The sequence below is a fragment of the Myxine glutinosa genome, chromosome 8 (assembly GCF_964187855.1).
Source record: "Myxine glutinosa chromosome 8, kmMyxGlut1.1, whole genome shotgun sequence".
Classification (NCBI taxonomy): Eukaryota; Metazoa; Chordata; class Myxini; order Myxiniformes; family Myxinidae; genus Myxine; species Myxine glutinosa.
In genome coordinates, this window is record NC_136268.1 from 37,847,950 (window position 1) to 37,864,854 (window position 16,905).

The 16,905-nt window shown below is 40.1% G+C and overlaps 1 protein-coding gene and 1 long non-coding RNA gene across 3 annotated transcripts in view; one reads left to right on the forward strand and one right to left on the reverse strand.

Annotated features, from left to right (window-relative positions):
* Nucleotides 1-4,036, forward strand: part of LOC137432428 (uncharacterized) — a 43,932-nt gene extending 39,896 nt beyond the window's left edge. Inside the window, exon 3 of the long non-coding RNA XR_010985497.1 lies at nt 3,999-4,036. This is a non-coding gene — a long non-coding RNA (uncharacterized LOC137432428). The remainder of the gene's footprint in view (nt 1-3,998) is intronic.
* LOC137432424 (synaptopodin 2-like protein) overlaps nt 1-16,178 on the reverse strand; it is a gene marked incomplete at its 5' end in the record, with an annotated part of 49,223 nt that extends 33,045 nt beyond the window's left edge. The window contains 3 exon segments of one of the 2 annotated variants that reach the window (XM_078783197.1): nt 7,941-8,259; nt 10,609-11,298; nt 15,589-16,178. In XM_078783197.1, the coding sequence (XP_078639323.1) occupies nt 8,251-8,259; nt 10,609-11,298; nt 15,589-16,178 (1,289 nt within the window). 2 annotated transcript variants of the gene reach the window in all.
* Between the last annotated feature and the right edge of the window lie 727 nt (nt 16,179-16,905).

A 16,905-nucleotide genomic window follows, 5' to 3' on the forward strand; every position in this document is an offset into this window, starting at 1 on the left:
ATGTCAGAAAACCACCCATGATACCCTGCAGCAGGTGACGAACAACGGGTATGATACTCTCTTATACGCTGTGACACACCGCCATGATGACACTGCTAGTCGTCTCCAAGATGACATCATTTGCAGAGATGCATTTTTTGATAAACAACCAAAATATCACCGAAGATGTCGCAATATGTATACGAACAAGAAATCTGTTGATCAAAAGAAACGTTCCAAAACAACTGAGGATGATGTTGTTGAGAAAACTTTGCCTCTTATCACCAGATCTTCAACTTCAAAGGCAGAATTTACCATGGTATGTTTCATCTGTGGCAAGGCAGAATTTACCGTGGACCTGCCTTGAAGTTGACCAAAAATGGTATATCAGAACTTGAAAGCTTGGCCAGTGATGAACATGAGGAGGCTGATATGCGTATCTTTGCTCACATTGCAGACTCGGCAAAGGAACAAGGGTGCAAGAGAGCAGTCATCCAAGCCACTGACACGGATGTCATTATGCTGGCTATCTACCACGTTTCAAGGGTCGATGGTTTAGACGAGCTCTGGATGCAAAAGGAGAACATCTTCATCCCATGTCATGTTATTTCCAAGTTTTTTGCAAGCCAATACACAGATATGACCAGCTCATCCTTACTGTCAGCATATGCTCTCACTGGCTGTGATGCAGTCAGCTACTTTTTCCATTGTGGAAAAAAACGTGCATTGAAAGTGGCATTGGATTGTAGAAAGCTCCTTGAGCCAGTTGCACAATATGGAATTCCTGAAGAGGGTATTGAAATGTCAGAAGCTATTGCAGAGTGCACGCATAAATATGTCTATGCACTGTATGGGAAAAAGGACTTCTCTGGTTCTATGGATGAGCTACGGTGTCATATTTTTCAAACAAAGAGATCTGACATCCGATCATTGCCTCCCACAAGCGATGCTTTTCAGCTTCACATCCTGAGGGCTCTGTACCAAATATTAATTTGGAAACGTGCTACAATGGCAAGTCCAACGTTGCCCGATCCCACCGACTTTGGCCGGAATACCAAGAAAGGATACTTGCTGGCTACTTTGATGACAAAACCGTCAAAACCAGGTTTGCTGAAAACTAAATGCAAATGTCGCAAAGATAAATGTGGGCCACATTGCCCTTGCAGAAAAGCCAAAGTTTCATGCACCATGGCTTGTAACTGCTGCGGGGATCCACTGATGTGCACATTAATGGAGGAAAAAAATGAAGATGTTCTCTGAACATAAACGTCTCACTCATGATTCTTCATTCATAAAATCAGCCTCATCATCCTAACTAAAATACTAACAGAAAGTTCACAAGCCTTGTATTGACACACCCTATTTTACTACATGTAGTAATTTATCATTAGAGGAATGAGACTGGATGGATATGGTACATTTATCCCCACTTACCCTCATTAAATGTGCATGAGAGATTCATTATCAAACCTTGTGAATATTTTAAGGCCTAATCTAACAAGAAAAGTGAATGCATACCCATGGTATGTTTGGTTTCGAGTTGAAAGTACCAGTTTGTAAACGAATGAACAGGGCTAACATGGTTTAAGTGAAACAACCAGAAGGGGTTAATATAGGCAAGCAAATGGTTAAATTGGTTTAAATGGTCAGGTTATATGCCTTATCAATACAATTTATAATATATTACATTATACACATGAGTTGATCATGCAAGTAGCGTGGAATCACTTCTATTTTAAAAAATCATATTTTTGCCATTTTTCGATTTTGCTCATAGACACTAAGGGGTTAATTCCCAAAACTTGTATTCCCATCAAACATGGCTTGATTATTAAAAACTTTGTTATATAGTACTCTTAAATTTGGTGAGTGGAATTTATTTATTTTTATTGGTTTGGGTACAATGGGGTCATTTATACCCCCGACCTCTAGATTTTCACCTGACCCTTCCGAGCGTGACCTTTTGACCCCTAAAACTGTACTCGGTGACCCCAATGAAAATTTTCTGATACCAATTTGTAGCCCAGCCTAATACCTTGATGATGACACCTAAAATGTTGGAATACAACAATTGCAAAATGGTGAAATAACCATTTACATTTCCCTTACCCCTAATTTTAGGGCCGAAATTTGCTATGTCAACAGATGATAAATTCAGCCAGATCAGCACTTTCGCAAGAGAGTTGCCCAATCAGAGATCTTATTGTCCGAATATCGAATGAGCGTCCTCATCAATTCCCAATCGTTCAGTGGTGCTTCGATGGATTGGTAAGCTGTTGTCCACACCTTCATGTACACAATAATGGAAAAGAGAGTGAGATCTCGAATTCCGCGTACCTCAGTGTTTGTCATTTGGAACTGGTTACGGAAGAGCCAGATCTTGATGGCATCGAGCACCTTAGCCATCCATCGAGCCATTGTGTGGAATTCCACCTAGGAAGATGACGGAAAGATTAAGTAATTCCTGATAGTCATCACGCACTTGATGAGCCTGTGACTTAGCAAACTCAATGAGTTCCGTTCTGAATTCAGAAATTGCGGCTTTGGTGACCACATCTGTGTCCGCCGTTTGGAATTGTCGCTGGTCAATGAAGAGCCATTGACTACGGAAGCGCTTGAAGAGTAGAATCTCAGGACCAGTTGATGCTGTCCCCATGGTTGCTTCAAACGCTGCTCCTAGCACCAATTCTAGGACGTGGTGTCTGCACGCAAAGTACATGAGGTCTCCTCTAAGTTTTTCCTCGAGAAGAACAAGAGTTCCCCCACGGTGACCTGTGTTTGTCGCAGTGGTGTCGAAACACATGGCTTTGACACGATCAGTCGCTCTCCATTCATTTAGGCATTCTGTGATGGCATTTGCTTGTGCCTGCGCAGTACCTGACAAAGCTTTGGCACCCCGAGCAGCTGTTCTGTTCTGAAGCCCGATATAAGAATAAGAAGCCGGTCAACATGTTCCCGTGACGTCAGACCTTGCATGAGTTTCCCGTCCCAGTGAACAGTTAATGGACCCTCCACTTGTAACTCCGTCTTCAACTGCTGAGCCATCTGGACGCGGAAGTTTTCACACTGACGATGAATGGGCCCACGATTGATGTTGTACTTGCTGGCGTCATGACCAAAGCTGGTAGCTGTCTCGGCCAGCAGATACGTGGCCTTCCTTGATGAAAGGTGTGTACGATCAAGCGCTGCTGCCAATTCTGGTGTCATGTTCTTCATCATTTTTCGTTTTGGCGTGAACGATCCACCACATGCTCCTTGTTCTTCTTGGCTGTCATCTGCGCTTGAAGACGATGACTCTAAAATCGCTACCTCAGATACTGCCTTCATTTCATCTGCTGGTCGCTTTCTTCATTTCTCCTCTTCCTCCCGCTGTCGATTACGATATTCGGCTTGGCGTTGATGGGTCTTGTCCAGACATGTCATTGAGCCGGGACGTCCTCTATGACGCTGCTGCTGGAGGAACTCCCAATCCTCTCGGCACTTGATCAGTTTCTCAGCGTCAGCGTGGGCGATGTCAAAGAGATGATCTAAACGTTCAATGAATTCTTTTTCCTTCGTCTTGTGTGAATCACTTGTCCTTGAAGCGTGTTTCTTGAGGCCTTTCCACTCCTCGAAAACTTTTTCTAGTTTGCTCATGCAATGTTGCTCGAGCCTGGTTGGAATATGAGCTTTATCCCAGAAAGCCATCACTGCTCGACAAGACTCCCTTAATGCGTCCCGGACTGTCAGTTTCTTTTCATGGTGAAGGTAGAAGAAATGCCCGAATGCTTGCCTATATGAGGGAAGCTTGCATCCCTTCACTTCATCCACCGTTGTTCGTAGCAAGTATACCTGTTTGCGGGTATCCATCTGTAGAAAGATTAAGTAGAATATGATTTCTATGTAAGACCAATCACTGCGAAATCTGGGAGATGACTGACGTGTTGCAATTTTTTTTATTTTTTTTGTGCGTAGAAATATCAATATTTTTTTTGGAAGCAGGAATGATATTACAAGAACCGCGTTTTGATGTGGTTTAGGGAGTTGAAAGGAGAACAATTGAGAGAAGAGGAACGGACGCTGGATAAGGAAAAATGATAAGGCTTCGGGAAATGGATGACCGGAAGAACTGAAGAAGAAGCCCGCAGAGACGTCGTTAATTTTATACGTGTAGAATGCAGAATTGTAGAATCTATATGTTCTATATATGTAGAATTGTAGAACATGTTATGTTCATCGGTCATTCATTCGTATTTATAAAAAAATGAGCAAATAATAGTTTTATTTAAATAAAAAATATCTGATTGGAATACAAAAATCTGATTTTTAAATAAAATTTAAAAAAAACTTTGGACCCCGGGGGTGACCTTTTAAAGTTATTCAATCCAAATGATTTTTCAGTCACAAAGTTTTTACTAATCGAATAATTCCCGGGGTGAGAGTATGAAAAATCCAAACTTTACATTTTAGTGACACCCCTATATATATATATATATATGTATATATACTATATATATATATATATATATATATATATATATATATATATATATATATATATATGTATATGTACTGTATAAAAAAACAAGAAATAAAAGATGACATTGTCTACTCTTGCCAATCATATTCATATTTTGATCTCAAATCCAATTTTTTTGAGTGTATAGCAGTAATAACAAATTTGACTTCACTGTTGCAATACTTATTGATGAAATTGTATATTTACAAGACAAAAATAAAATAAATTGAAACGAGTCATCCACATCACCAAAACAACCCCACAGATGGCCCGATAATATTTCAAGTTCAACAATGTGAGTTCATGCAGGAAACTGTAGACGTCTCAGGACACAATGAAGCCAAATGTGAAGAGACCCCCACTAAGCGCCGACAGACGTCTGAACAACATGATCGCAGCATGATGTCCCATGCTGTAAATGCTCCTACTCCGACCCACCATTTCCCCAACAAATGAACCAGGCCGCACCGCACCAGATTGCTAAATCCAATGAAAACGCAACACGACAAATACAAGAAGTGCGGCAGCAGTTTCATAATTAAAGCCCTGACATTCACTGCCACATTTATGTCAATTTGTGGTTAGTTACACACGACAACCTCTGTACTGCAGTCTCACACATGCTGGCTAGGGTACAAATTCCACGTCCATTAAATGGTGGTTAATGTGAGGCGAAAAGCCAAAATTTATAATGGTAAAAATGGAGGATAAATGAGAAATCACATGGGGGTTCAGCACAACATTGGGGAATTAGCAGATGATTGAAAACCCCACCACACATGCTGTTAGTAGTGAGCAGAAACGTTATTGGTCGAGTAGTTACTCCGAATAAGCAGAGAAATAAACTGTTACCAATGTCATGCCACTTTTAACAAAAATTGTGAAGGTTGTGGGGGAGGGGGAAGGGGGCGTGGTGGGGGAGGGGCGATTTAAGTGATTTTTTTTTCCAACTGAAAATACTATTGATATGATTTTGCTTTAAAATATCAGTATGAAAATGCAAAGCCATGACTTCAAAAGTCCTCACCATGTTTTGGTGAGTTTTGCAATACGTCACTCCATGCAGCTTTGAAAGCCTTTCTAATAAGGCCTGGTTCTCATATTTACCTTGTTTAATCACCCAAACTACTGGAGCATGTCTTTTTTTTTTCTTTTTTTTTGTATACAAGATCGAGGCTCGTGTAAGAGCTAACTAACATCAATCACAAAAACAACAACAAACGGACACACAAAACATACAATAAAGGGAGCGGGAGACAAGATTGGGAGAGAGAGGGACGCACACAAGTACAACAGTAGAGAACAGGGACAACGGAAGATCTGTGGGAGGGAGAGGGCTTGGGGGAGGGGGCTTGCGAAGGCGGGGGGGGGGGGGGGTGGTGGAACAGATATAAAACATGGACACTGCTTGAACTTCCAAGAAAGAAGTTGGTATTTCACAATAGTGGATCTGGAGTGAAATTAATGGGGGTAGATAAGATCAAGGTTTTGAATGGGGGAAGATAAGAGATGGTGATGAACAGCTGTTTTAAAGACCTGGAGGGAGGAGTGGGATTCAAGAGAGTGAGGGAGTTTGTTCCAGAGGCGGGAGAAAAGAGCAATGAAGGAGTGAAGGTGAGCAGAGAGTCTTGATTTTGGCAGTTTAACCATAAGAGGGTTGCTTGCAGATCTTGTGCGACCTGTAGGAATATTTGGGGGACAGAGCGCAGATATAGCTGGGGGGGCTATGCCGGATAGGAGTCGGTAAAAGACAGAAAGACCACCAACCTGCCTGTGGTGAGTGAGTGAAAGATGATAATTAATGCACTCGGATGTCATAGATGCTTAATGTACTAGGATTGCATCATAATGCCTTTTCACACTGAAAAATGATGTAAAGATGAACTGATTAGATTTTGGGATTTAGAGATCAAAGGTCAAAGTCTGTAATGGGTCTATAACTTGAGAACGGCACAAGTGATCTAATTCAAACTTGGTACAGGTATGTATAATGATGTAAAGATTGACTGATTAGAATTTAGGGGCAAGAGGTCAAAGGTGAAACTCAATAATAGGTCTATAATTTGAGAATGGCTGAAGTTATCTAATTCAAACTTGGTACAGGTAGGTATAATGATCTAAAGATTACCTTTTTAGATTTTGGGGTTAAGAGGTCAAAGGGCAAAGGTCAAAGTCTGTAATAGGTCTATAACTTGACAACAGCTGAAGTGATCTAATTCAAACCTGATACAGGTATGTATAATGATGTAAAGATTAAATGATTAGATTTTGGGGTCCCGAGGTCAAAGGTCAGAGGCCATGTCAGGTATAAATGTGATATCTTGAGAACAGCTGAATGGATTTAATCAAACTTTGTACAAGTATTATAATGATGTAATAATGTGGGCGGAGACATATCAGTTGACGTCGTGATGTTGAAGAGTGTTGTTCTAGTTTAAAATAACAATAAATACTATGCACAGGGAGGTGAAATTCACTGCACGTGATATGCAACGCACGCAGAGTTATACGAGTGCTCATTTACATCCATAGGATGTCTAATACATAAAAATGATATAAGCACACCTGACACTAGGCCGAGGCTTCAGACTTTGGCGTGCTCAAGAGGCTGTACCGTCAAATAAACTGTTCCAACCCGGCATTTTTGACCGGCTTTTATACTAGTGTCAAAGTTTGTCAAAGTTATTGACAAATATCCTTGTTTACCAGATTTAAACACAAATTAACACTTGTTAAAAAGTGCTTGAATTTACTGTCGCAATCCTTTATCAAAAATATGATGGTTTTCCATAGTTTTGATCAAGGAACAGTAAGTAGATTTGTCAGCGGGCAGTTAAAAAAACACCTGTGTAGTAACTCCACCTCATCATGCGATAAGCAACCAAGGGCTTTTTGCACGAAAGTCCCGTTAAATTAACCTTTTATGATTTATCTTTTAAGTGTTGCCTTTGACTCGTAGACCAAATACTGTACTACATTAAAATACTAGCATACTACATTAAAATATGGTAGCTTTAGTGTTTCTGCAAAAGCTTTCCCAGTATAATTTTTTGCAAGGGAATAATTTCCAAAATATCCTGGTAGAACAGGGAGTGAATAACTGAGTTAAATATCGTATCGTAAATGTGGCCGCAATTATCCAAACTAGAATTCAGGAAGAAAGACCAAAAGTCTTTCTACAGTTATTCTTTGACAATTGTCTGCGATAAATTTTTTATGACGTGACATGTCACATTTTTACATGAAGCTGATATGTTTGAGTGAACCACAGGTTACCAATCTGAAACCATCAAATTTTTACACTTCATTTCAGCATTATTGCTTTAGGTTACAAAACAACCAAGTTTGTGCAAAGGATAAAATGTCAAAATTATGTTATAGTTGAAAAAGTTAAGGCAATATAGCATTAGCAAAAGCAAAGAAGAAGAAGAAGAAGAAAAAGAATAGTGAGGCTTTAGAAAGGTATTTGAAAGGGAAAAGTTTTAATGGAAAAGGAAGCACAATAAATAGAGCAAGTAAACTCAGATCTCCAAAATCAGGCAATTTCTCATCAAAATACAATCATTGAGCTTTTTCATTGGAAGTCTTAACCCTTAACCCACATACATTAAACAATCCTCATGCTGGTGCATTCATCGACTCTCAGTGAAATGTCCCTCCATAATCGCTTCCCTCGTATGCCACAATTTGTGCCCTTGTATTCTCTTGACGATGCTGTGACTTCCTGCCTCGTTCATCATGCTTGAAATCAAATACTTTACTCGTCCTCACGTTCACTGAAACTGTAATTTTGTGCGAGCATCATGCAAAAAAAAATGAAATAATTAAAACAAAATTAACTCCCACCCCTCCTTTCAGGATATTTACTGATCTTAACTAAACCTTGGGCAAGTACATCTTTATTTCGACTATTTTGATATTCACACTATCTTCCGTTATTAATGGAGCAGACCTGTTGAATTCCACAACAGGAAATTGAAAATACACATACCTCGGTTTCTAACAAGTAGGTAAGCATCAAAGTTCCGCACGTGTCCAATAAAATAGGACGTTGATGTAGGGACAATCTTACTATAATTCACCAAATGTCTGTCTGTCTGTCTGTCTGTTCCCAGGTACCGCAAAAATGGCTGAACCGATCGCAACGAAATTTTGGGTGGGTAACCCTGGGACCCCCTGGAGTAAAATAGGCTATATTGTTTTTCCAATTTGTTTTTCCAATTTTCCAGTTTTTCCTAACACGATGGAATAATATTTACCGATATGGACAGTGATGTGGCTTTCATTGAAATTCTACAAAATCTTACTATAATTCACCAAATGTCTATCTGTCTGTTCCCAGGTACCGCAAAAATGGCTGAACCGATCGCAACGAAATTTTGGGTGGGTAGTCCTGGGACCCCCTGGAGTAAAATAGGCTATATTGTTTTTCCAATTTTTTCCCCCAATTTTCCAATTTTTCAAATTTTCAAGTTTTTCCAAACACGATGGAATAATATTTACCAATATGAACAGTGATGTGGCTTTTGTTGAAATTCTACAAATACTGTTTAGATTTTGATGATTTGCGTGTGATATGATTCAACGAATGTTTATATAAATCGTTTAAAATTAAAAAAAATCTTCAATTTCTGATATTTTGCCTTTTCATTTGGGCCTCCCAATTGAAGTCCGTAGGGCGGGTACCATTGCCAGTAAAAGTAATGGGCCAAACGTACACCTCCTAATGGGGAAATTAATATGTTATCGCAATAGCTATGAGGCTTAATATTGCCCAGTGAGAGGAGTTAGCTATGCCAGTCTACAAACAGGATATCCTAAAAGCTGTCCTACAATCTAGTTTCCCAGCAGTACTATGCAGAAGGAAAAGAGCAGAAATAGCTGAAAGTACAAATAGAACGACGTGGAAAGGCATCGGGGGATGTGTGTGTTTAGTGCATATCGCTGATATCGGTGAAACTTATGGGATTGGATTACAAGTGAGCATTGGAATCCTATTTATTGCTTATAGTAGTGTCGTTGTGTCACAACTGAACGTTTGTAACAACTTGCATTGTAATGTCAAAAAGAAGCGGGTGGGGGGGGGGGGGGTGGAGGGTACATTTTGCACTGTGATATATGTTCAAACCTGTGTCAAAAATGAGCATTACCAAGAGAATTAAAATATGACTTAATAGATACGTGTCATCCTATTCGTTCAGGTTTATGATTCTAATTAACCTTCACTATTTAATGGGAACTCATATCATGGGTTCCTATAGGAGAAGCCGATTAGTATACACAAAGAATTAAGTTAAGCACCCCCCCCGTTTTTTTACAACCTCGCACATTACAAGTTTGTTGTCGTCAAAACAGTGTAATATACCCATGATATGGCTATATTTTCTGGAGAAGTGATATTATGGTCACATAAAAACATAACAATCATGCCGTTTTCAATATTTTATTCTGAATAATTTAAGGTGAAATTTTTTGGGAATTTTAGGCATATTTTCACCTCAATTTAAGTATGGAGCTTTAGGTCCATCACGGACAGTGTGGATGACGTTTATGTTTTCTAACGTACAGTCATTGTTCTGAGAAGACCTCTAGCGATCTTTGCGTCAATAACGTGTGTAGGACCCACGTGATCGGATCACTGACTCAACCAATCACTTTTTTTCACTTTGATCACTCAATTTCATCAATGGATAATTGCTAATGTCATACCAATCATTATTTGATCTCACATACCTTAGAATATATGCCAATGTATACATATACACAAAGAATATATATTAGGGGGTGCTTACCTTAATTCGTTGTGTAGGGGTGCTTAACTTAATTCTTTGTGTATATTTTAAGGCCGAAGTGAAATTGCAAAGATAGGTATTATGAGTGAGTTATCCACAGGGCATTACCATGGACCATTCCCCAAAAGGGAAGAGGTGCAATGGTCAGGTTTACTTCAAAAAAATTATATTAAAAATGTACACTGAATTCATGAGCCGAATATAGCAGAGCAAGCAAGCAAGTGGGAAACTGAAAGAGAAGCACTGTTAGGAAGATAAAAGAGATGAAAATAAACCACTGGGTGTAGACTGGAGAAGATGGTGAAGCTGTTAAGGTTGACATGCCACGGGCTTCCAGACCTGACTCTGCAGTCCGAGCTTGCGCACGTAGAATGTGGCTTGGCCTTTCGATGATGTGCTTCCTGATGCCGAGACGGGTCGCCATGAAGCCTCTTTTGCGGTGTTTGTGGCAGGTGATGGAGGGGCTCCTGAATTAGGTTGCTCTCTTGTATACTGAATCGATGTCGCCATGGTAGCCTGGAAAGGCACGGGTCGTGGAGAACTTTGCTGTGGACTAGCACTAACCAAGACCTCTGAGCAGCTAGCAGATTTGGTTTTCCCAGAAAGACTAGGAGGAGAACGAACATTAGCTGTTGGTTGCCAGGTTTCCTCCAAAGCCTGTGCTGCTGATGTTGAATGTGAGGCAAAGGCTGTATCCACGGATGCATTTTGTGTCGATTCAACCACGAAGTGGTCAGAGCGATTACGACACCGAGCAAACAATGCCCCTCCACGTCCTTCTAAAGTGATTGGAGGAGACACGTCACTGGCACTGCCTGGGCGAGCGGGCTTTGGAGCGATGGGAGGTGGTGAGCGCATCTTCTCTGCTCTCAGGAAGTTGCAGGCCTCAGCTCCCAAGCTCAAGAAGTCTTCCTCGGGACAAGACTCGAATCCACGCTTTTGCATTGCTTTTTGTTGCTCTGAATTCTGAGAAGCCTTGACACCCTCCGAAAAGTTGTAAACATTTTGTTTGGGTCGTTTTGTAGCTTCCTGGAAAGAACAAGTACAGATGTGTTTAGTGTCGTTCCTTCACATGCAATAACCTTTGGAGATACCTCCCTTGAACAATAACCTCGTAGAAAAGTATTGTAAATTTATCTGCAGGCAAAGTAATGTCTAATGTGTAAATAGTTTTCTTTTTTAACGCATTTGTCTTTTTTTATGATTTTGCTATTATTTTTTGCCATCGTGTTGAAACAATTAACCTCAAAAGATCCATAACTTATTCCTGATGGAACAAACTCAATAAACTCCGGATGAATCACTTGTGCTTTCTGGAAAAATGTTCATAATAAATGTTTTATTTGACATAAATGAGACATTATTTGGAAATGTTTCAATTTTAGAGCACACTGAAGCACATAAGAATGCTTTTAGAAAGCGCACCAGACACACACAGCGAGACACGCGCTTTAGTATCGCACGCCTTAAAGAAATAAGATTGACAAAAAGAGGCCATTTGGGACCACCTAGTATAAACATCCCATTTTGTATTTACTTGTCTTTGTATATCCATTTTACGATTTTACATTTAACTTGACAGACTTGCCGTTAGAAGCCATTTATGTAACTGGCATTTTACATCCATATTCATTTTGGTCTATTCGCAGAGTCTCCGTGGCCTTAGCAATGGGCCAAAGTCCAATTTTAATGAAATATATATCCAAAGAACATTCATTGCAAGTTCATTTTTGAGTTGCATCTAAATTATGCAGATGGGACATTTGGATTTGAGGCCCATGCAAAAGAAACGTACTTATCATGGCGGCTCTGATGGTGGTTTAGTGAAGCGGGCAGTATCTTGATATCCCAGAAGGTGTCGGTTCAAATCTGACTAAAGGAAGCAGCATTCGATATTTGGATTTTAAGTTTCTGAAAACTGAGTTACTACCAGGATAATTGCCGTGTTGCTATCAGATTGTTGTTAAACCCCAACTGGATTACTATTGGTTTTCAGAGAGAGGATTATCTTACCCTCGCTGGTTAGGAATATTTATAGTCCTGCTGCACACTCATGGTCGACATTTAAAGCCCTTAGAGAACCTTGCTATGGCTAATAAAATGTTACTGATGAAAATACTGTGCTATCTCCATAAATAGCAAATAAAACAATGTTCTATCTGTAGTCTTGGCAGTACCATTTATTTTCTTCACTACTTTATTCACTCGTAATATATCTTCCCTAACGACCTGCCTGCATTCCTCTGATATTCTCTTTCAGGCGTCTGTTTGCTCAGTTTGATTTGGCTCACTAAACAACTATTGAAGCATCCACTACTACAACTGCTACTTCTTCGATGACGACAAAACAACTATTGAAGCATCCACTACTACAACTGCTACTTCTTCGATGACGACAATTAATTAATTAATTAATTTAATTAGCACCTTCTTGTTTGACCCAAGTCTTTTATGAACCGGCTGGCCAGGCCTGACGTTCAACTGAAGGTGGAAGGAGGTTGTAATTTGTTCAGGGTGTCGGCGTCAACTCGCCTACTCTTCACGAAAGGTGCCGTGGCATCTTTAGCGTGCACCAATTAATGCCAGCAGACGGGACACCTGCTTACCGGCCTTCCGAGAGATGGCACACTTTGCGACGCCACACCCTGCCTGTGAAACACCTGTAATATGAGTTTGTAGTCGGGTCGGGAATCAAAGGCAGAAGCTATTGAAACATGGACATCCTATTTTTTGATTTCTTAAGGATATCCTTATAAAGCTTTTCGATAGGCCTTAATACGACAAAGAATTTATGGCACAAATTAGTTTCCGTAGCTAAGCAAACCTGATTAGAGCTACTCACAAGGTCATTCGTTTGTGAGTTGCAACAAGGAATGTCTTTACTGTTCGACAAATCAGGCTTCGGTCATACATACTGACGTGAAGTTAGATCTACAAATGGCAAACATGAAAAGTCCCTTCATTAGGCCATGTAAATATGATTGCGTTGCCATGACAACTTAATATAGATTGATTTAAGGAAAACATAAACGTGCACTTTTGGTGACATTAATACAGCAATTTGCACATATTACTCAGGCTTGTTGCAAACACAGTTGGCACATTGACGTGAGGGTTCGTTCTACAAACGACAAACTTTAGTGATGTTTCATAAATGCTCACATGAGCCTCTTTTTGTTTTTTTTTAAGGTTACTGCATTTTTTTTGTGGGTACGAGTAATATGTTGTTGGGTACAGGCCAAAGTGAAATGGAATAATCTGTTGGTTTATCCTTCTTGGCTCTCTTGAATTTTTCAAGGAAGCATTCTCAAACTGTTCAGTGCCTTGTAGGGCTTTTAGGGCCATGCTCCAAACATCTACATGTAAATAATTGAACTTTCCCGTAACTGTTTGTATTCATTGTAAATGTTTCTTGTAATGCCTAAACAATGCTTCTCAAAAAGGAACAAAAAAAAAGTGTTAAAACAAATTGTAAAAATATTTTTATATGTTCTGTAATTTTAAAGTTGTATGTTCTGCATGTGATTAATCTGCTTTTCCGATGCCTGTGGCCTATTTCATAAGTTTCCAAGTCTCAATATCAACATGTCTTAGCATAGGAGGGCTTTGATGAGAAGGGGTCTTAAGTTATCATTGTCAGTCATGTTAAGTTATTCCCATTACAACAATGCGATGAACAGTTAAGCTGTCACTAGGATATAACTATAATGCCAAACAAGCTCTCAAAGTCCTTTTTACAACGCCACCGAAGGTGGATTGAGGTTTGTTTTCATCCATATCTGTCTGTCTGTTTGTTTGTTTGTGAACAAGATATCTCGAAAAGTTGTGGACGTATTCGGACGAAATTTGGCAGAGATCTAGTGTTTGTGACAAGGACGAAATGTTTAGGTTTTGGTGAAGATCCGGATTCGGATCCGGCTAGTGGAATTTTATTCTTTGCCATTGGGAGATAGGGCCAAAACGATACATAGCACGATATCTCAAATAGTTGTGGACGGATTTGGACGAAACTTGTTGGGCAGGTTGTATATGTGACAAGGACAAATATATTCGATTTTGGTGAAGATCTGAATATGGATTCGGATATGAGAATTATTTAATTTTTGTAAGCGATTCTTCACCATTGGGAGATCGGGCCAAAAATGATACATATCAGGATATCTCAAAAAGTTATGGACGGATTTGGACGAAACCTGGTGGAGACGTTGGGTGTCAGACAAAGACTAATCGTTTCAATTTTGGTAAAGATCTGCATATGGATTCGGATATGAGAATTATTTAATTTTTGTAAGTGATTCTTCACCATTGGGAGATAGGGCCAAAAACGATACATAGCAGGATATCTCAAATAGTTGTGGACGGATTTGGACGAAACCTGGTGGGCAGGTTGTGTATGTGACAGGGACAAATATATTCGATTTTGGTGAAGATCTGAATATGGATTCGGATATGAGAATTATTTAATTTTTGTAAGTGATTCTTCACCATTGAGAGATCGGGCGAAAAGCGATATATAACATGATATTTCAAAAAGTTATGGACGAGTTATGACTAAACTTCGTGGACGAGCTGGTTAGGTGAGAAGAACAAGCCGATTAGATTTTCGTGAAGGCCGGGATCCAGATCCGGCCTATCAGTAGGATACAAAATATAAACTGTTCAGCCTGGCGGAGGTATGCTCTCTACCGAGTGCCGTTCTAGTTTGCAGATGTATACATTTGCAAAAAAGCTAAGTGAGAGGTATAAGTACATTACCATATAGTAGATAGACAAGTATCTCGCTGGGAACAACTACATATAGACAAGGCAGGCCGTTAGAAAATGTGGAAATGATCATGGGGAGGTTTGGAGAATGTCCAAATACCTGTACTCGTGTTGAACATCGGAATGTTAATGGATGAGGTGAACAAAGGTCAGAATAGGAATCAGAACATACAAAACAAAATAATAACGTGGGAACTATAAGAACTACTGTTGTTCAACGAATGATAACAGGATGTAAAACAGACATGGGTGTTGTGGACTAAATGTCCTTTTGTCTGTATATTTTTGTTATTCGATTTCTTGCGATGAATATTATAACCATAGCTCAGAGAGCTCGCTTCTTCAAGTCGTAACTTACATATGGACGTTATTTTTAAATGAAATGTCTCACGAGGCAGGAGCTCTGTAAGCTTTTGGCTGATGCGCATTAAAATATGCAACCTTCAAGGTTTAGTCTCGAAGGTGGAATTCTATATGTGCCTTAGCTTACTCGAGTAAATGGAAACACAACTCTGAATTAAGACAGCGAACAAAGAAGAGAGCACATTGTCAGACCTGAAGATTTCCAGTATGCACAGCAGGGATAGAAATGCGTTGCTCTCGTGGAGGCAAGTTCTCTGTGTTCGGTGTTGTTGGTTGGGGTGCGTGTTGGGTCTCCCTTTCACTATTCATAAGGCTCTGGCCTACAGGCAGCAGGATAGCAGGCCGTTGAGTTGGGCCTCGTGCAGGAGTTTCCAAATCGGTTTTGTTGATCATTGATTCACCGACTGCATTGATGTCTTTGCCCCGGCCTGGATAAGCAGTCGGGCAGCGATTAAAGTTCGTTTTTGGTGGAGCGGAAGCAACAGTGGCATCAGGCGTGAACAAGGCCACGACCTGTGGTTCAACCGCTTTGGTCGAGGGACGACCAACAGACCCGAAGCCACCTGGCGTGAAAGGCCGTGGGCTGCGATTCAACACGGCCGAAGACCGAGACTGGCTGTCGGCCTCAGAAGGTGGGAAGCCGTTAATGTCATGACTTTGGTGCATCGTTGGGGATGCTGTACTACTCGGATGGCCATTAAACATCCCCTTGGACTTGAAGGCATTTGATGAGTGCGTTGCTGACTGCATCTTGATTGAAGTGACTAATTGCTTTGATGGATCTGCACACAGTTTCATCGCATTGCGAAGAAGAAAATTACAATCTGTGGACCAGGAGAACTAAAAAGCCATCAAACCTCTCACTTTTCCAGCATGACAATGTTTGTAAAGAACGTGATTGGGAAGCATTTTATAGGAAATCGTTAAAAATATTATTAGACATTTAAAGATCTCTGGAATTGTGATGAAATAATCAAAAAGCTAATGTTTGTTTAAACTCAAAAGTTTTGCTAATAAGTATAGATACACCGTGTATTAGCAAAATATTCCAGCCACCCCACACAAAGGTTATTTATTGTAGTTTTAATAGGGTATTGTTCCACGAGTAGTAATAAGACCATGTCATGAACACTCTCTACCAAATTTCAAGACTTAAGGTTCAAAACTTAAGGTTGAAGACTTAAGGTTCAAGACTTAAGGTTCAAGACTTAAGGTTCAAGACTTAAGCTTTAAGACTTAAGCTTTAAGACTTAAGGTTTAAGACATAAGGTTTAAGACTTAAGGTTTAAGACTTAAGGTTCGGAAAGACGTTCAGCTGGGCGTCCCGTCTGCTGACATTATTTGGCGGAACGTTAAAGATCCCATGTTGTCTTTCGCGAAGAATTGGTTAGCTATCGGCGGCACCCTTAACAATTTCCAAATTCCTACGCTTTCGAACTTCAGGCCTGTCCAGCCGATTTGTGAAAGACTCGGGCCAAGCTTCTCCTAGCCAACCCCACAAGAACATGG